At 37.0% G+C, this 21,342-nt stretch overlaps 1 protein-coding gene across 1 annotated transcript in view; it reads right to left on the bottom strand.

Moving 5' to 3' along the window:
• The window catches only part of Cacna2d1 (calcium channel, voltage-dependent, alpha 2/delta subunit 1), a 374,122-nt gene extending 353,033 nt beyond the window's left edge, over positions 1 to 21,089 (bottom strand). Inside the window, exon 1 of the mRNA XM_013026008.1 lies at positions 20,930 to 21,089. Coding sequence (XP_012881462.1) covers positions 20,930 to 21,024 — 95 coding nt within the window. The 5' untranslated portion in view covers positions 21,025 to 21,089. The remainder of the gene's footprint in view (positions 1 to 20,929) is intronic.
• Between the last annotated feature and the right edge of the window lie 253 nt (positions 21,090 to 21,342).

The raw sequence follows: 21,342 nt of genomic DNA, 5'->3' as shown, positions 1-21,342 counted from the left end.
TTGAATAAACCTAAAATATTATTTGACACTGTTCATAAGGAAATGGACATTACCTGACTCATGTAACTGTAACCCCTCTGCCTATCACCTTTACAATAATTTTTAATGATTGAAAATGAGATTTGAGTTAAAAAAGATTAACTTAGAAAAGTTTGCTTCAAGACTAAAGTCAACAGCACAATCTTGTAACTTGGAGACAACTATCTTGCTTCAAACTTTCCTTGGTTTAACAAAAGATTTGGTGACTGCATCTACATACATTTTTAAGCATACTTCCTATTTCCTATGCTCCCTGCAGTCCTAAAAAAGTCCTAAACAAGACCAAACCAAAGCTAATAAGACAGACAATACTTACGAACTCTTAGATGTTAAGATTTTTGTGAAGCAATGTCATGTGGCTCTACATATCCGTGTCACATTTTCTTTGCCCGACTATTTAAAATCAAATATTCGTGTATGAGTCAGCTTGTCAAGACACTGTAAGTGGTATACACATAACAATGTAAGAATTAACATTGTACTGCAGTAATTAAATAAGTGGCAACCAAGGCATTGCAGTTTCCATAACTAAGATTTTAGCAAACTTCTCTTAGATTTGTGCCCCCTAAAACATTCTAAGCTGTCCATCTCTTTCTTAGAGAAGGTTTTTTTTCATTTTTGTTTTTTGTTTTTTAAATTGAAAAAGTGATGAGCTGGGGGGGGTTGTTTCAATTACATAAGTACATTTGTTTTTAATCATTGTTACCCTATCATTCTTCATCTTTCACTTACCCTTCCCTAACCCCTCCCCAAGCTGTAATGTTCATATGCAAAAGTGAGTATCATGTTGCTATGGTTCATCCAGTGTTCTGCTGCTTCTGTGATTCCTTTCCCTTTCACATACTACATTATCTATTATGTAAAATATGAGGTACAAAGAACTAAGAAATGAAGAAAGATAAAAACAACAATAGAGAAAAAAGAACGAATTATATACAGGATCCAATGAGAACCATAATTTGGAGTTCATGTTAATATGCTTCATTTTTAGTCCTATGTACTAAGCGCTTGGGTTATTGAGAGCCCCTGTTAAGAATAGCATATATATATTCTAGTTCTTACAAATGAGAGAGATCATATGACCTGATTTTCTTTGGTTTGGCTTGTTTCACTTAATATAATTTTTTCCAAGTTTTTCCATTTCCTTATGAATGGAACAATGTTGTTCTTTCTAATGGAAGCATAGAATTCCATTGTGTATATGTACCACATTTTCTTGATCCATTTATCTACTGAGGGGCATCTGGGTGGGCTCCATATCTTGGATATGGTAAATAATGTTGCTATGAACATCGTCATACTGGTGGCTTTAGTGTAGCCCTGTTGGTGGTCATTTTGGGTAGATTCCCAGAAGTGGGATTGCTGGGTCATAGGGGAGCTCTATGTGTAGTCTTTTAAGGGACCTCATACTGTTTTCCAGAGTGGTTGAACAAGTTTGCACTCCCACCAACAGTGCAGTTCCCCTTTGGTCACATCCCTGTCAGCATTTGTTGTTGTTAGATTTATTGATTATGGACATTCTAACTGGTGTAAAGTGGAAAACCAATGTTGTTTTGATTTGCATTTCTTTTACAGCCAGAGATGTTGAGCAATTCTTCATGTGTCTCTTGGCTTGGAGAAGATTTTGAGACCACATAGAAACAGCTGTAATTTTCTCTATGTGAGATCCACAATGTTATGCTATAATGGAATTTACCAACAAAGCATATTTGTAAGCCTATCTTGAAAAATCACTTAGAAGAGAATAGCTACTCTGGGAAGTTTAGCAAGAGTCCATCTCGCACTGCTAATATTTGTATACTTCTTGACCCAACATCCTAACTATTATCTGGGCGAAGCAGCGTCCTTCTAAAAAGGTACAGTTTAATTCAATTATGTTTAAGTGATCCACATAAGAGCAGATAAGAACCCCTGAAGAGAGTCTTAAAACATCTAACTCAGATTTTCTAGGAAGCTAGTTTAGCTCAACAGTCTGGAAAAAGTCTATGAGAAGTGCTTGAGACAATTGAGCAGGAGTAAGTGTATAGTCACAGATACAATTTAGAGAACAGTACATGAAAGATTTAAAAATAAAAAAGCAGATAATCTTGTACTATTCTACTTTTATAATATGCCTCAGTTTCTTCAGGAAACATCCAAGATAAAAGATAAAAATACCTTTGGAAATAGGCTAAGAGTACACTCTTTATTTGACCAAGTACAAAGTAAGAAAAATATACTGGGTTAAAAAAAGAACAAGCGATTTTTTTTCCATACATATATTTCAATTCCAATGTGCACAGATACCTGGGAAGAACTAGGGTCCACACAGTAAAGAATCCTGAAGTTTTCAACATTTGATTAATGAACATTTGAACCAAAGAAAAATGACATTTCCTAATTTCCAATTATTTTTGAAAACTTTTGAGTTTCTATTTGAAAAAATGTAATATTTGATTCTGAGTATGTTTCAACACAGTGAAAATACTGTATACTTTGAGAGACACTCCAGAATCAGACACTCCAGGATCTGAGTTATCAGGGTAACCTCAGCCCCACATGCCAAATATATTTTTATAGACCTGTTTCTTAAAAACTGTTTACAAGAAATGTGGCCTGCCATAGGTTATGTTTTAAGATAATATTTCTTGATGACTCGATGTAACTTCATTGCAGAATAACTTTGCATTCATCTACACTTCAATTATATAGAAATTATCTAGGACATGGTTAAGAGAATCACCTTAGTTGATTTACTACATGTCACTTTAAAAAGTACACAGCTTATCTCTTTATTACAATGTCAAAATAACTACTTTGCTGACAGTAACTTTATGGACTCACAGCAAAAAGTAACATAAAATTCTGGTGAGGACCAGAAGTATACAGCAATCACATAGGTGGCTTCTTCCAACTAAATGACTATGATTATTTCAAGAAAAAGTCTGCTGCTCATTGTTGTACAGGCATATAATTCTAGACACTTGGGAGACTGAGACAGAATGATTTTAAGTTTGTAAACAGCTTAGGCAATTTAGTAAGAGCCTGTCTCAAAACTTAAACAATCAAAAGCGATAGGCATGTATCGAACTCACTAGTAGAAAATTTGCCCAACAAGAACAAGGCCTTAGGTACAAAATCTGCCACTACAAAATAAAGGAAAACAGAGGAAATGGGGTAAGGTAAAGAAGTGGGCTGGAGGAAAGGAGGGGAGAGGATGCAAGAGGAAAAGGGAAAGACGAAAAGAAATAAGGCATCAGAAGGCAAGTATTAAAGTAGAACCTATAATTTTAACATAGGCAAAGTGAATGCGAAAATCTTCTATTTTACTTTTTAAATACCATTTTCAAGCTCAAAGCAGCCATTTAATTATCTTGAATACCCGAATCACTTAAGCTAGAGCTGCCCACACTATGTTCTGCAGACCACGCTGGTCTGCAAACTGCTTCTATCAGCTCACAGGAAAGTAGAGAAACCAAGAGTGTTTAGACATTGTGAGAACAGTGTGAAGAAGTAATTTAAAGGTTGTTAAATCCAACAATTTGAAAACAAAATTTAGATGTGGTATAGCTTTTTCTTTCTTTTTTTTTTAATTGTAAAAATATTGTACAGAGGGGTTACAGTCACATGAGTAAGGTAATGAGTATATTGCCTATCAAACATTGCTGCCTCCTCCTTTGTTTTTCCCCTACCATCCTTTCCCTTCCCACCTCCCCAACCCTCCCCCCTTGCCCAAGTTATGAAATTTGTTTTCAACATAGTGTCTTGGGAGGGGAGGATAGAGGGGAGATAGGAAGGGATGGGGAAGGGGAAACAAAGGAGGAGGCAACAATGCTTGATAAGAAATGTACTCATTACCTTACCCATGTAATTGTAACCCCTCTATACAGTATTTACACAATAATAAAAAGAAAAAAATTAAAAAACATAGTGTCTTATAGATGTGGTATAGCTTTTTAAATTTCATTTTTCCATTAATTGATTTTTCATTGCATATCAAAAAATGCACATTTTCAATGCATGTGAAATTGATATAAATAAATGAATAATATATTAATAAATTAATAAGTAATAAACCTTGCTCTTATAGTACAGTTAGTATGAACATATGAACACTACTGAATTAAACAATTACTCTGGTCAGAGTCTCCTGGTATTAGCAAATTATTTAGTGCTAAAGTTACAAATCAGATCATCAGCAAATCAGACAGCCAGGAGTATTACAAAAACAGTGCCTAAGTATGCTCAGGGCAGAGAATCACCTGTTGAGGTTAGTACACTGGATCCCTGTCTAGGTTAGAATTACTAAGCACCTATTACTTTAGTTCTGTGAGAAACTTTTTTTTAAGTCATGCCCATACATTTTTGTTCTTTTTTTCTTTCCTTGACAGTATAGGGGCTTAAACTCAGGGGCCTCACACTCACTAAGCCATCTTGCTCAATCTGGAAATCTACCACTTCAGCCATGCCCCATCTGGTTGCTTAAAGATGGAGACTTGCAGATATTTCTACCCTGGTTAGCTTCAATCCTTGATCCACCAGGTCTCAGCCTCCTGAATAGGTAAGATTACATCTATGAGACACTGGCACTCAGATTATTTATCTATTTCCCTTCAACAAAGATGAGACTCTTAATACTTTAAAAAGAAGGACATTAAGGGGCTGGGAAGGTGGCTCAGTAGTAGAGTGCTTGGCTTGCATGCAAGAGGCCCTGCCTTTGATTCCTCACACCACATAAGCAGAAAAAGCAGGAAGTGGCACTTTGGCTCAAGTGGTAGGGCGCTAGCCTTGAGCTGAAGAGCTGAGGAACAGCGCCCAGGCCCAGAGTTCAGGCCCCATGACTGGCAAAAAAAAAAAGGACATTAAAGAATCATATGCCACAGAGAAACATATAAATGTAAAAATAGATGCTGATGAGTATTTTTAGACCAGTGTCTATTTACATGTGAGAAAGACCCATGTATAAACCTTAATTTGGGAATATCTGTCTTTTACATTTCACAAGAATTACTTTACAGTTTTCCTACACATTTCTTGACAATGATAGTATGAATGGGCCTAAGCTCTGTGTTCTGCCACAGAGTATTCTTCCTTATAGAAGTTTTCAGCTAACTCATTATGAGTTAGTAGTTAATGAGATACTGGAATTTACTCTTGTCCAGGAAGGATCTGAACCAATGTGACAAAACTGGAGGCAAAAGGATGGCAGGTCATAGGATGCTTGTGGATGTGTCCCAAGATTAGGAACACCTAAAGTAGGAAAGAAATGAATAGTTCACTTCCTAGGTTTTATTTTGTCTAATTATAAAGCCTGTGGTGAGCATAATCTGTGATAGTTTTCCTGGTCCTCATCTCCTGATAGCCCACCTTAATCACAGGCTGAGCCTGTGAGTCAGCAGGGAGATGTCTGATTATGATTGGACTACATATTATAGGACAATGCTGAAGGGATTTTGTAAATGTAATTAATATCCCAAATCCATTGAATTTTTAATTCATCAAGGGAGAAAGTATCATACTCAGCATAGCTTAATCAGTGGACATCCCAAAAGAGAGATTGGGAAATAAACTCCCTGCTGTAAAAGGACCTTTATGAGAGCCTGAACACTATAAATTTGAAAGAGGAGAAAGGTAGCCCCATAAAGGAATGGAAGCCAGTCAGCTCCTACTGCAGCCTAGATGACCTGAATACAGTCCCATGATGACTGGTTACCATAAAAATTATGAGATAATTCGTGCATGCCTGAGTTTATATAATACAGTACATACCATTAAAAATGCCAAACACAAGCAAATGAATCAATAAATTTATATTACCGCTTTTAAATTAAGCTCAGTTTCCCTTTCTATTCTCAAAGAAAATTGCTTCTTGAGAATTTTATCTGATTCACTCACAGCCACTGAACTTTAAATTACTGGTCAACCTTTTATTTCCTTTGTCGCATACAAGCATGTATGTATAAGAATGGTAAGGGCTGAACAGCTTTTCTAGTAATTCTGCTTTAATCCCTAGAAGGAAAATTGACACAGGACACAGGCACATCTAAAGAATTACGCACACACACATGCACACGCACATGCACACATAGACCTACTCTAAATTTCACAGTGACTCATGAGCTGTACTATAGATTGCTCCTGAAAAAAAATCAGAATTTTCTTCTAAACATCATAAATAAGTTATACTGTAAAACATTAATACTGAAAATTAAAGAAAAATTAAACTAATTTACTTCTCAATGAAAAATATTTGTTGTTTACCTTAGAAGAGAAAAGAAAAACAAAGACTGATTCTTTGTTAGACATAGTACAGCAGCTACTGCTTGCATAGTTGCAAAGTTCCCATTTGCAGTCTCCAACAATCACTAGATAAAATGTTTTCCAGTGAGAACACCTGGAGCCTATTTTAACAGAACCAAAACCAGCAGGTGACCACAGACCACACATATCATTTTACTGCAAACAAACAAAAAAAGCAAGGTTAATAATTTCATTCTATATAGCTTAATATACTAAAAGATGCTTTGTATGTATAATATGCATTAGTGCAATTTGGTGGTAGCACTCTTTAAAAAGGAAACACACAACTTCATACAATGTTTGTTTTCATAAAGACTAGGAAAGAGGAAACTGAAATATGGGTGGAGAGATAACCTTTTTAATAGCATCCCCAGAATATTCAAGTACCAAGAAAGAGCTAATCTATGATTAACAGATTTATGAATGACAGTTACATAATAATTAAGCCCAAATTCTAAAGAAGAGTGGAACTATGAGCAACTAGGTGACAGAAGGTACTAAAGCCATGTATTATTCTTTACATGATATGACCAATAATAGGTCTCACCTTTATTTTGTGTGGGAAGCAAACAAGATCAGGTCATCTGACTCCGCTAAATGCTATTGCTTCTTTTCAAATTATACTTGTTCAGTGCTTTCTAGGTGCCAGCCTTTTACATGAATTAACATTTTTAATCCTCATAAGAACCCTTGGAAGCTTTACCAGTAAGAAAATAAACTTCAAGTCACACAGCTAATAGATTGCAGACGTGGGCTTTGATTCCATACTTTTCATTAACCAGCCAAATTCTGTGACAGAATCAAATCCTCATATCCAGTACCACCCACTTTTTAAGGATTTAACTTCTTCTCTATGCCTGTAGAATAATGTATGCTATATACCTTTCAGAAAAGAAGTTTTAAAAGAATATTCAATTCCCCATGTGTGCTGTGGTTCAGATGAGGAACAAATAGCAAACACATGTGATCATGTTGTAGACAATACTAGACACAAGAATGGAAGTCTGATGATATTCACAAAGGATCTGACATCTAGGGTCACTGAAAATTCAGTAGACCTTCGAGTCTTAGCAGGAATCTGCTCTAATTTGGTGAACAGCATGGTAAGGTAACCAAATATTAAATACAGGTTGCCACTGATTCTAGTAATGTACAACCCAGCTTCAGAAAAAAGGCATGCCAGACAACATGGAAAATCTGAATGTGGAATGTAAACTAAGAATAACAAGCAAGCAACTAGCAGCTGTATTTTAATTTTGACTTGATCAACCCCTTCTCTTGTCCATTCCAGGGAAGAGCACCCCCACCCATGAGCCCTACTCTGCTTAATACAAAAGGCATAGGAGAGTGGGGCTGGGAAGGTGGCTCAGTGGTAGAGCACTTGCTTTGCATGCATGAGGCCCTGGGTTTGATTCCTCAGCACCACATAAGCAAAAAAAAAAAAGGCATAGGAGAAAATAATCCATGGTAATCACCACAGATTCCTCCCAGAGTGAATTAGAACCAGGGGAAAAAAAATCACTAGGTCAAACAGGTCTCACGTATATGTATATGATGTATAGCTATACAGATATATATTTATTTATATAAGTATATGATCTATATTCACATAGGATAAGTATGTGATATATACATAAATGTCACATATATATCATACAAATGTATATCACATACTTATCCTATGTGAATATATTATTAACTATATATATGTAAATAAAGTTACATAACCTATAATTCATATATCTATGATTAATCTATAGATAATTATCTAGTGAGAGATTATTAAAAATGTATGTATATTTGTTTATAGATTTACATATATTTATAGCTATATAACCAAGTGTTTCTCTGAACTTAGGCTAGGGTGCAGAGTCAACAAAAGGAGAAGATAAATCAGCAAGCCTAGGCAGCATGAATGCCCCAGACTTAGAACCCCATATATAACATCAGAATAAAATGTAAGAGACAATCTACACTACTTGTGGAAAAACTCAGATGGAGTAGACCAAATCTAAGGCTGACAGCTCTAAAATGGCCCCTCTGTCATGGTCATTTACACCCAGGGACTCAGCTGGCTTTTAGACACCACACAGACAGGCTATGTCACATTTGATAATTTAAAGAGATGAATGATCTCATCTAATTATCATGCATGGTTTACTTTGTGATGAGTTACCATTCCCCTATGTTTATTTATTACCATTGAGGATTACTATAAATTTTAAACAATTACTCACCAGTAGACCTTTACACCCATGTATCAATCCCTTGGGGACCATGCTGCACATGCACAATGCAACACTGCCTCATGAAAACTAATTCTGATTTCTACATTGATTTGGACAAGAAAATCATGGGGGGGGGACAGGGGGAAGCATGCACACGTTTAATTTATAACAATCTGTACAGCACCCTCCTGAGGCTCACATGGATCACTTGTTCAACTCTCCCAGCATTTTTTTTTTGGTCTGGTTGTGGGGCCTGAACTCTGGGCCTGGGCGCTGTCCCTCAGCTCTTCAGCTCAAGGCAAGCGCTCTACCACTTGAGCCACAACGCCACTTCCGGCTTTTTCCTTTTTGCTTATGTGGTGCTGAGGAATCGAACCCAGGTCTCAGGCATGCAAGGCAAGAGCTCTACCACTGAGCCACGTTCCCAGCCCACTCTCCCAGCATTTTGGCAGATACAAATGTGAGTCAATTCTAATACAATGTCATATCAAAGGAGAGTTGGTATTTCTGAAGTGGAAAACATCATAGGAATTTTACACTTTCTGTGGCAAATGTCAACATGAGTGCCAGAAATAGGTGAGGCTCAGGTTCTTGAAAACTTGTTCCTTTAAGGATAGCATCACATTGTATTCTGAGCCACCTACTAATGCATACCTTCCTCTAAATTGTCTCTTTCTTCTCAAAATTGATTTAAAGTTTGGGGCAGTACTCTTAGACGGTTCATTTCTATCTATTCGTATGTAGGGTCTGTGAAAGGCTCAACAAATGTCTGCTTGGCAGTGAAAGGATGGGCTAATCTGAGAAAGACTAATCATCTGTTAGACACAGCATTAAAACTGGCCAATTGGAGGACAGGCTTAGTGGTAGAATTCTTGCCTGGTACGTATGAAGTCCTGGGTTCAATTCTTCAGTACCCCATAAACAAAAAAAGCCAGAAGTGGCACTGTGGCTCAAGTGGTAGAGTGCTAGCCTAGAGCAAAAAGAAGCTCAGGGAAAGTGCCCAGGTCCTGAGTTCAAGCACCAGGACTGGCAAAAATAAAAATAAAATTGGCCATTTGGGATCTGCCTTTTGCTGATTTCTTTGTTGTTTGACAAAAAAAGGCAACTGGCCACATCTTTGCTATTCTGTACTTGTTCAGTCTGTAGAGTTGTCTGGAATGATTTCTATAAACATCACAAACACATTGCTTTCTTAACTTTCAAATAATCTGCTTGACACTTCAAACTCATATCTTTGACACTGACAGACTATCAGTGGCAAAGTTATGACTTTCAAAAATACAGTCCATCTCTTGTTGCACACTACACATCCAACAGGTGCTGGTTGAAATATCAAGATTAAACATATTTTCTTCCAGGTCCCTCTTGGACCATCAGCTGTGTCCTTGACCTAGAGATGGACCACATCACCTGCTGCTCTCCTGTGCTCTACCTTCCATTGCATCTGATTTCCTTTTTATGATGGAAGATGACACATGCATTAGGGAGAGACATTTTAAGCCTGGCTAAGCATTTGTTCATTTTTTTCATTCATTTCCATTTGTTCCCTCATGGTCCAAGTGATATATTAGCACAATAATGTAACTCAGTAAGCCACAATCAGCAATTCATGATCTCTTAAAGGCTGAAAAATTACATGTAGTACAAACAATAAAGTATAGCCATTAAATAGTCCTTCATTTGATCTTCATAGAAACACTGATGCAGGATACATTAATATTATACTTACTCTAACAGAGAGGGAATTTGAGATGTAGTTCTGATCTTCCTTATACTGATCTCTTCTTTTCTCAATCTCATGGACATAGTAAGTAGCCAGCTGAGCTAATGAGACTGCCAACAGCTACAAAGTACATCAGGCCAGTACAGGACTCTAGACTCAACTGCTTATTATTCAGTTTTAGCTTCTAACAAAATTCATGAAAGTCTGTTGGACTCTAAATGTTTCCTCATCTATGAAATAGACATAATAATAAAACTTGCATTAGAGAATCTGCTTGATGATGATAGGGATTTAAAAAGATAAAAGGTATTCGTTCACAGCACCTGATATTTAGAAAGTGCTCCCCAATATCAGGTTGTACTATTATTAATAACTGAAAAACATGTATTAGCCATTACTAAATATTCAGAGAATGCAGACACAGACACCAAAATTAGCTCACACATACTGGGAACACTATGGCAGGGAGAAAACAAAGCAGTCACAAAAGGAAATAAATAGCCCACTCTAACTCTTTTCATTTCTTGCCACAAACCACAAGGGTGGTTTTTCCACACTGCAATGGTACCATGAGATCAAGATTGATTCCCAGATCTGCTGGCATTTGTGATCCTGACCATTCATTCATTCATCTTGGAAACTCAAAGAACTGCTGTGATGGCGGCTGCCAGTAGTTTCCAAACCTTCATAAGGGTTGCTCAGAGACATGCTCAACAGGAATATTTTACTTGTCAGTGGTTTGTGTTTTCAGGCTCATTATTGTGTTTTCTTGACAAGAATCAGTTCAAATTCCAACTACTGAGAACTGAACATGATAAAGGCAATAAATTGCCATTGCTTGCCCAAAAGTAGATGTGTGTGTGTGTGTGTGTGTGTGTGTGTGGTGTAAAATTGACAAAATCAGAAAATATTTTTTTATCTTTGTCTGGTTTTTTGGAGGTTTTACTGTAACATCTTCCATCCACAAGTATACACACTTAATAAATTTAATGAGATTCTAGACAGCTACGTGTATCTTCAAGGTGGTATCTCTCCTGGGAAAGAAATGAAGGGAAAATTTACAAAACAGAATCAAATATTGATTTGTCCAAAGCAAAAGTAGTAGTTAAAAAAAATTCTACACCATGCATCTCAAAATTCAAATATTAGTAATGTGTGCATGTTACATTATGAATCATGTCATTCTTCTTGAGAATGGAATATGTAGCTTCCAACATTGCTACAAAACATCTTCAGTAAATTGAAATTGTATCTAAACTACATTCCAACCATCTGCTTTAATTCTCAGGGCTCTTTCATATTTCAAAACTTACTTTGTTAGACATTGTTTTTATCCTTGATCTCTTCCTCACTTGCCTCTATCAGAACATCCACCCATCAATCATGACCTTTCTCGTTGCTTTTATCTCTGCCACTTGGCCTGCTTCCTCTGATGTCTTCCAATCTGCCCTCTGGTAACAGTTTTTGTCTGAGCAATCTTGTACCTAAAGTGCCTTCTGAGAAACACCTCTTTCTCTATCCAAGATAAAATAGCCACTGCTCTTAAACAGTGTAACATTTAATGAGATTAAATCAGTTATGTTGAAGTAGCCTAAGCTCAGTCAACCAGAATTCCTTTTCTAAATCCTATCAGCAAATCACAACCGTCAGGAGGATAGATGGCCATTTGGCCCATCTTCAGACTGTCAAACTTTCTTCCTTAATAGTCTACCTTTTAGATTGAGACATTAGACACAACCAGTTTCAAAGATGAAATGGAAAAATACACAATCCCTCAATATTATTAGCACTAGAAAGAAGATAAAGCCAATTTTCATAGAAAAAAGGAACAAAGTGGCCACCCAAAGAAAAGCTAAAGCACAGATATGATCCTGATGACAATCTTAACCCTTCTCTGAACTTGCCATATACTTGACCTTAATCCCCATGACTGATCTTGCTTGCAGCTTCAATAGCACTTTAATTTTTTTTTGTTTGCTTAAGATGCTACTTTTAATCCCAGATGGCTTAATACAACTCCTCCTCCTCCTGCTCCTCTTCCTCTTCTTTTCCCTTGTTTTTTAATAGTAGTAAGGTTTGAGCTCAGGGCTATGCATCACTAAGTAGGTACTCTACCACTTTAGCCACACCTCAGTTACTTTAGGTTGTTATTCTTCATACAGGTTTTCTCACATTAGCCAAATGGCGGCCTCCAACCAAGTCTCCTACCTACAGCCTCCCACATAGTTGCTGCTTTAACACCATGCCTGGTTAACTGATGAAGTAGAGTCCATCATAACATTCTGTCCATAGATCATCTTGGTCTCTGCCCCCCAAACAGCTGGGAATATAAAAGTTAGCCACTGCAATCAGCCAACTCCTCTTTTAAAACTAAAAAATATCAAAGTCCTTCTTCTCTTATTGTTGGAATTTAGTCTGGATTTCTCACTTTCCCCATACTGCCAGATTCCTTGAAAGAATGATCTGAACTTGTCTCCATATTCCCTGTCTCTGACTTCCATTCAAGCCACTGTAACCATACTACATCCACAACATTACCAATGTCCTCCTCAATGGGGTCATCACGTTCAGGCTCTGTAAAATGAAACTGTAGATGAAGACTCATCTTGGGAAATTCAGTGTCTATCATAGTGAATATTAAATAAATGTTAGCTGAAGAATGGGTCAATCCTCCTTCTGGCTTTACAGACACTGCTCTCTGATGTTTCCTCCAAACACCTTTCAGATACCTATTTCTAAGAACCTAACAGACACTGCAAACTCAAAATACCCAAAAGGTGCAACTCTTGCTCCATTTCCAACACCAATCTTGCATTCTTCTTGTGTTCTCAGTCTATAAGGCTTAATTCCTACCTGTGAGAGAGCTTAGTGTCACCTCCAACTCCTCTCTTTCTGATACCCTAACTTTCAATAACCACCCAGGAATTTAATTTTACATTTTCATATGCACTTCACTTTTCACTCCAGCCATTCTTTTCAGCCCTTGAACTTCTCTCCTTCAGTGCATACTAAAATACTCCACTGCTACTCTTCATGTCTGCCATAGATACTGGCCAGCTTGAATCCATCACAGATGAACTATGATTCAAAATCTTCTACTTTTTATTTACAAATTTCAGAGGCAGCAAAGGACATGGTCTAAACATGCTCTGGTACAGATAAGGGCTCTGCCAATTGTTCTTGAGGGGTGAACACTGTCTACCCTCCACTGGGTCATGATACAGAAATTTATGAGTTAGACTCAAGCCACCAGTCCTACTGACACTTCTTTCTTTTAGGCATGAGGTCCATATCTAACACACAACATACTATGCTTCTTTAGACCAGGCTTATGCAACACGCAGTGTGCCTTCTGCCTGCTCACACTTCCAAACAGTCCAAGGCTTCATACTTGACTAGGAGTAGTGAATGTCCCCCAGGCACATTCACCACTTTAATTTGTAGTCTCAGCTTGTGGCTCCATGCAGTACATAATTTGCACTGAATAATAATATTACACTAATTGCCAGATTCAATTATATTTGATGTTAGAAATATTTGAAGCAAGAGACATTAAAAGAGGCAGTGTAAATTAAAACTTTTTTTATTGAGATGTACTATTTACTCAGAGATCTAAATACTCTTAAAAAAAAAACACTCCTCAAAACCCGCCCATCTGTAACTTACTTCATTTCTTACAATCTAGTGGAAAAAATTTACTAATAAAATTTTGTTCTTGATAATTAACACTTAAGCTTTTAGTAAAATGTTATACTAATATTTCTTATCCAATGAACAATTTCCTCAGGGTATTAATAAAAGCATTTTAATGTCTTTAGTCCTTAGGATGAATTTCCATATCTGAATATTGAAGTCTTTAAAAATGACTATTATGCTTAGTGAATAGCATTTCAAGTACAACTAAGCTCACACAGGAAATGAGGGGAAGTATTTATGGGAAATGACCAGTTGTTACCTTTAGCATCTCTAATCTTGAACTTTCTAAATCTGGGGGACTCTTTTCTCTACCCCTCTCTTCACATCCCTCCTTATACTGTTTAACCATAAGCCCCCCGTTGATCATTTTTTAAAAGCAATAGCTTCTCCCAGTGTGCCTGACCCCCATTTATTTTATTGAGCTATTCCTCTTTTAACTATCAAGGTAAGGCATTATTGTTTAACCATCCCTTCATACAGCCTGACAGTAAGCACTCTGGAAAAGAACAATTTTATTATCTATTTCCCATCTTTTCTCTAATTAACCCCCAAAGTATATGGGCAAATGCCAAAAGAAACAATTGTCTAGACACTTTGACATTTTTGATGGAAGTATCAATTATAAGATACAGATTTATCTGTGTATCAAAATCCCTCAACAATTTTCCTTAGAAGAAAAATGCCTACTGTTAGGAGGAAGGCTTCTTAAACACTGAGTGTAGATTTAAATGAGAGAGACTAAATCTAAGGTTATAGGTAACTGGGGAAAACAAACCCAAAATTCCCCATTTGATTTTATGTTCTATGCAAATAACAAATGATGATTAAAACTAAGTATATATTTGTGTGTACATTGGGTGAATATAAAGAGAGGAAAATAAAAAAGAGCTATGAGAATATAAGCATAAAGGAACTGTTTTGGGTTTTTTTTTTCAACACGTTCTGGGAGATCACCACAGTAAAATTTTAGTTAGATGGCAAAATGAACTTAAAGTAGGCAGTAAGATTATCCCCAAGACTAAAGAATTTAAAACACCCAACACCATCGTTTTTGACAGCCATCATTTCTAGTTTAAGTTCTTCCCCCACTTATGATATAGAATTTTAACTAATTTTTTAATCCACTGAGCATATGGTTTAAAAAAAAAAATCAGCAGAAGCAAATGTTAAAATAACATCCAGTCAGAAATATCCCACATTCATATTCAAAAAGAACTTCAAATACTGCTTTATATATAACAGCCTGATTCTGAAATTTTGGAATTAAAAATAAAAGTGTGCTAGTATGTTGAGGCCAGAAGGTCAAGCTTTCCCTTGTTTGCAATGTTGTTGAATCTGTACAAATAAATGACAAAATTTGAAAGTGGCGATTTTTAAGTTGCTAGTAGTCATTGATTCTTGTATACTGAATTACTTACCATAAGAGAGACGTAAGGTCTAGTAAGGGCTACCTGCATGTTCATATTATGCACATTTCTTTCATTCCCAAAATATCATCCCACAAAAATATATTTAACAAATTTCAAATAGTATGAAATGTGAATGCAAAAATAAAATTGCTTAGTCAACAAAGCACTTAATAGGGGCCCAAGATTTTAAGTACAGTGGTTTCTTTGTTGTAATTGTTTGGTTTCAAAGACTGGCATGAGATCCTGAAAGTCTTCTTTGGTTGCTCATCCATGTTAACAAGGTCTGTAACAGACTTAAGATTTTCACATTGCTTTCATGTATAGTTTCTCCTTGGCATTCAACAAACTGCTCTTAAGTGTTAGCATTAGATAAATACATTGAGGGTGATTTAAGCCTGGAAGGCCATCGTCGATTGATAGAAATCTTGTAGCATACTATCTATGAATAAACTTACCTTACAAAGGTCTTATTTTTTTTTTACCCTAGTAAACCATTTGGAGTTTTTGAAAATACATGTATACATTTACATGTGTGTATTTACTTGAACTAAATATTACCTAAGTAAAAGACTATAATTATATAAACAAGACAGAAAATTTAACTGCAATAGCATTCTTGTGGGCACTCAGAAAAAGTAATGGGTCGTGTTTACTACTTTTCACTCCAAAGTGCTATCAGCTTTTCGGAATTGACACTGAAGTTAATCACCTTTTTCTTTCAACACTATAAGCAATCTGACAGCACCATTTGCATGTTAGAGCACACAGAAACATAAATCTATAAGATACATTGTGGCCGCTAAGGCCCAGTTCTAGTGATTGGGAGGGCATCTTGATGACCTGGGAGCAGTTGTCACTTTGCTGTGGGCAGTCCATAAAAGAAAAGACTGGCTGACAGTGACATAACACCCCATGCAAACTCAAGCTTTTTGTAAATTCAGAGCGGGTACAATAAAATAGAGTTAGTTCTCCATTGTAAACAGCTAATGTGGTTTGTGAATATAACCTCAGATCATTATTTTAACATTAATGATGGAAGGCTGTTACTTTAAAATAATTAAATGTTACTCTTTAAATTACAGAGAAATTCAGATCCTTCTCAAAATGTTCACATTAGAAAGAGCATTGGACTACACAGCTAAAACACTGAAGTAAATCAATGAGTTGTGTGATTTGCCAAAATCTATCTCATTTTATACACTTAAATTTCCAGCTTAAAATTGCAAATAAATTTGACAATACCTAGTAGGAAACAGATTAAGAATAAAAAATTACTTTCATGGAAATTTTCATATACAACATTAAAACCTAAGGATAAGAAGACAGAAAGTATATATTTTATAAAATGATACTTATATTAAATATAAAACATATACATGAAATAATGTAGTTTGTTGTGAGCACAATTCTAAAAATTACTCTTAAACATGCTTAAATGAATTGTCATTTCTTGTTAATATATACTCAGTAAAGCAAACATTAAACTTGAATACAAGACATAATTTGCATGTTTTTATATTCTTGAAAAAATAATGTGAAAACCCAGGAGATTTTGAATGCTGGAGAAATGATGAAGAGATGTCTATATAGCCAGGCTTCTCTGAAGAAAGATAGTGGGTTTTAACTGTTTGCAAAATGAATCACCTGCTTTATACTCTTGATTTATGTGTTATTAAATTACAATTAGTGAAGACAATGGGGAAAAAAGAGATAATGGAGGTCTATTTTATCTCCTCTTGAAGTACCAAAGCAGCTTAGATTCTACATTCTTTCTGGAATGTCTTTTTGGATTCTACCAATGCTAGCAATGTAAATACCTACATCCACATTGAGGTCTAACAATGTTAAATTTAACATTAAGTATCTATTTATATGAAAAACACAAATTTACACTTGCTTATTTTAAGCATACACCTACAGAATAATAAATGTCACATGGTGAAGCTGATGAAAACAAAGTAAAGAAAGATCTGAACAATGGAATAATATTTGGTGTTAAGTATTTCACTTTCTACTTAATACTTTATCTTGTATTTTACCACAGGGCATATTTCCTAGTTTATATAAATGTACCAGAAATTCCTAAGCTTGTGAAGATAACCATACCACTTTCAAATAATGGAATAGAGAGAGATATCCATGCCAATGTCAGAACACACAAAGACTTATTTTCTGCAGTACAATAGAAATAATAATAGAAAAAAGTATACAGTAAGTATTCTTCAAAATTCTGTTCTGATAGTTTGTACTGATTTCTTGCATGTAATGATAAATCTTAGTTATATATTTACACTATTATAAGTTTGTATTAAATTCCATATATATTTAATGAATCTTTCAGTCAGCTATTGTGGACTGATTGGCTTTTTTATGTCACTGATTAAAAAGTTTAATATGAAAAATAAACCTGTAATGTTTAAAAAAAAAGCCTAGACTTAAGAATAGATCTAAAATTAAAAACAAATTAAATTAACATACTGGTTATCACATGTGTATTCCTTAATTTCAAATGTGTTATATTTTAACATATGTGCCAACAAGTGATTTCTAGAACAAGAGAGCTGCCCTTTTGAAGCTGTTTGTAAATATGATATTTAGACTATAATACAGAAATGACATATCTTGCATTTAAAAATAAAACAATAAGCATGAGAGGAAGGTAGTTGCCACCATACCCTGTATTTCTTTCACACCTTTCTGTGACAAATATTTTTTATAAGAAACATCTAACTAAGAGAAAGAATTATATCAAAAGTCCTTTGTCTGAAAAAAATCCTGTTATATTAGTATTAATTCTTAGAGTAGTTTAATTTCTATTTTAATCCAAAAGAATATGCTAAATCAGAATGTGTATTAAACTAGAGAGAACAAAAGATTAAGTATTTAGAATGATACATTACTTTGAAAAAATAAAACAAGATCATACTACCCTTTACTGGAGGGGAAAAAAAGTACTTTCATTAGTATTTGTAATTCAGATCCAACTCCAATTAGTACCTAATTGATCTATGTTTGTGGTATGTTCTTCCTCTTCTGCTAATAAAATTCCTCACATTACCTTTTCTCTGAAAAGTAAAATTGCAAAGAAAAAGGTGGGGGGGGAACTTACTAATGTTTTCTAAGGAAACCTATGTATAGAAGCATAATTTGCCTTTAGTCAGTAGCACAATCCACTAAGTTCTTATAAATTTGATTTTTTCCAGAATGCATGAGATTTATCCCAATAAACGTTGCCTATGAAATGTTTTCATGAAAAAATTTTAAAAAATGCAACATCTTTGTACACTTAATGCCACATTTATTTTAAATTTCCCTAATTTTACTTCAAAATCTACACATATTAATTTATCATTACTCATCTCTTCAGGAGATTAGGTTAATAACTTTCCCACAAATAAATGCAGATATAGTATTTTCTAAATGTATGATAAATATTGCCCATCAGACACTGGCCTATGCCAAAAAATCCATCAAGTTCTTTTTAGTAAATTAATGAATGGATCATGTCATTTTGAGGGGGAAACAAACAATTCTATAACTTAAAAAAAATCAAGTCCTTTCAAAGAAAACAAATTGTGAAACTGTGGTGTCCTAATTCCTCTTTTAGGCCACTAAATGTATTCCCTTTCTAGACCTTAGTAAGTTTCTGATAATGGAAATTGAGTAACTTTGATTGGGAAAGGCTTTCATTACACACAGGTCTTTACAATATAAATTTTAACATTAATATTTAACCATAATATATACAGGGATAATAAGCTTCATTTTGTTCTGTTTGAAAGGTCATAGTTTTCCCTGATGATACATTGTCCCCAAATGACAGGAATAATGGCAAACTGTCAGTTGCAAACAATTTCAAAATGCGTACTCCGAACACATCTAGAATGTGACCGATTTAAAAGCCACTACTCATTTGACAAAACGCAAGCGACTCACCGAGTTCTCACTTAACAGGCCAGACTACTGGATGACTAAACACTATCAATCAATAAAAGTGTAATTGCTTAATAACTGCTTTTGAAGCATCTTAAGGAATTTCTTAACACTTTGTATGCTTAAAAATAACGCGTTGGAGCATCTTCCCAATTAAAAGAGGATCTACAGATGGCATTTACCCTTTCCTTTCAACAGAGAAAGATCTGCAATCATTTTTATGGAAGATTATCTAAAGAGAGGAATTACTATAAATCAATGGATATATATATATATATATATATATTCTATACTCTCCAGGTGAAACCATGCAGTTCTAGATTCTTGCACTGACACCTGAGGTAATAAATATTTTAAACTGAATCTCAACAGCTTCAGGTTTCAGACTGTAAGGACGTTCTGTTAGGAAACATCCCTCCCACCCCCAAAAAAAGAAAAAAAGCCTCCAGTTTACAACATTCAGTCAACAAAGGAGAGCGGATAATTCCCAGCAGGGAAAATACCGGGAAGGCTACCTTAGGCTTTGTTTTTGTTATGTAAAATGCATTAAAGTGACTCATCCATTTAGGATTATCCACTCTCAGAAGCTCTAAAGTACCTTCAAGAACCAAACTAAAGGTTTTCCCAGAATGCCTGATAAGCTATTCCGTGCATTAAAAAAAAAAAAGTATACATTTATGTGTGCCACTGACTCTGCTACCTTATTGCAGCCTAAGAAAGGATAGGATTGTCCTGTTTCTTTCCCTTCTTGCGTGTGACTGACTACAACTACCTTTCAACACTCTATTTTCAGAATAGCAACGAGGGTTGTTTTTAATTTTAAAAGTTATTTTAGAGGTATTAAAAATAAGGGGGAAATGACAGCGGACGGTAGAAACCTTCCTTTCCTCAAAGAATAGGGGTTCTTACTCATTCTCAGAGTAGGTAGCTCGTTTGGTAGGCACTTAAAAGCTTCAAGAACAAAAAGGTTAAGAGAGGTACAGCTGGGCGGCCCCAGGACCTGCGAGCCCGGGTGGACAGCACGCTCAGCTGCGCGAAGCCACCTCGCCTCTAACCTGAAAGGATGTCCAAGGGCCCAGTAATTGGGGATCTAAGTGAGTTTGGCCACTCCAGCAATTAGCTAGCATCCTAGAGGCCAAGTGCACAAGAAGTCCACGCTGCACGGGCAAGCCTGAAATGAACTACGGTTGGTCCAACACCCGACTAAAGCACAACTTTTATTAAACTAGGTGCGCCAAGGAAACTTTCCCCCTCACCCCCTCCAAGTCCAGTTAAAACTCGTGAGCTTGGAGAATCCTGTTAGGGACCCGACGGGTTGAGAAAGCCATGAGGGGGTCGACGGACGTTTCGCGGGACAGCCCGGACTCGGAGCCCGGATCCGCGGAGGCTCCGACACGCCGCTTCCGAGCGCGTTCCAGCCGCGCGCAGCGCTCAACCCGCTCCTCCCCGGCTGCCCGGGCTCCCAGCCCGGCTCTCCGGCCGCTAGCTCCCCACCCCCATGGCAAGAACCACCCCCGCCAACTCCCGGAGCCGATCCCCGCCTGCGACTTCCCGGGCATCCCTCGCCGTCCCTCGGCCCGCGCTCCCCGCCCAGCCCGGCCAGACCCGGCCCTCCGACTTACGTGACGGCCGAAGGGAAGGGCTCCTCGGACGAGGGGCCGATCAGCGAAGATTGGAAAAGTGTCAGAGTCAAGGCCAGCAGGCAGCCAGCAGCCATGTTCGCGATCGAAGCTCAATTCCCCTCCTTCGCCGATCGGGGGGGACCGGTGCGGGGCTGGGACCCGAGCGGGGCTGGCAGCGGCGGCAGCGGGTGGAGGACCCCGGAGCGCTCGGTGCCCGGAGATCGCCGGCGTCCGGAGCGCTGTCTGGCGCGCGCGGGGCCGAGGCGTGGAGGGGCGCGGGGTGTGGGCAGGGAGCGGCGTGGGCGAACCGCGGAGACCGGGCAGGGGCGGTGGCCTGCGGACCCTCTAAAGCGTCTCGGCTCCTCCTCGCCACGGCTGCCTCGCCTGCCTCGCCTCGGCCGCCATCAAGGGCG

Source organism: Dipodomys ordii, unplaced genomic scaffold (genome assembly GCF_000151885.1).
Source record: "Dipodomys ordii isolate 6190 unplaced genomic scaffold, Dord_2.0 Scaffold90, whole genome shotgun sequence".
Taxonomy (NCBI): domain Eukaryota; kingdom Metazoa; phylum Chordata; class Mammalia; order Rodentia; family Heteromyidae; genus Dipodomys; species Dipodomys ordii.
The sequence above is the reverse complement of the archived record's forward strand: the minus strand, read 5'-3'. Positions and strand labels throughout refer to the sequence as shown.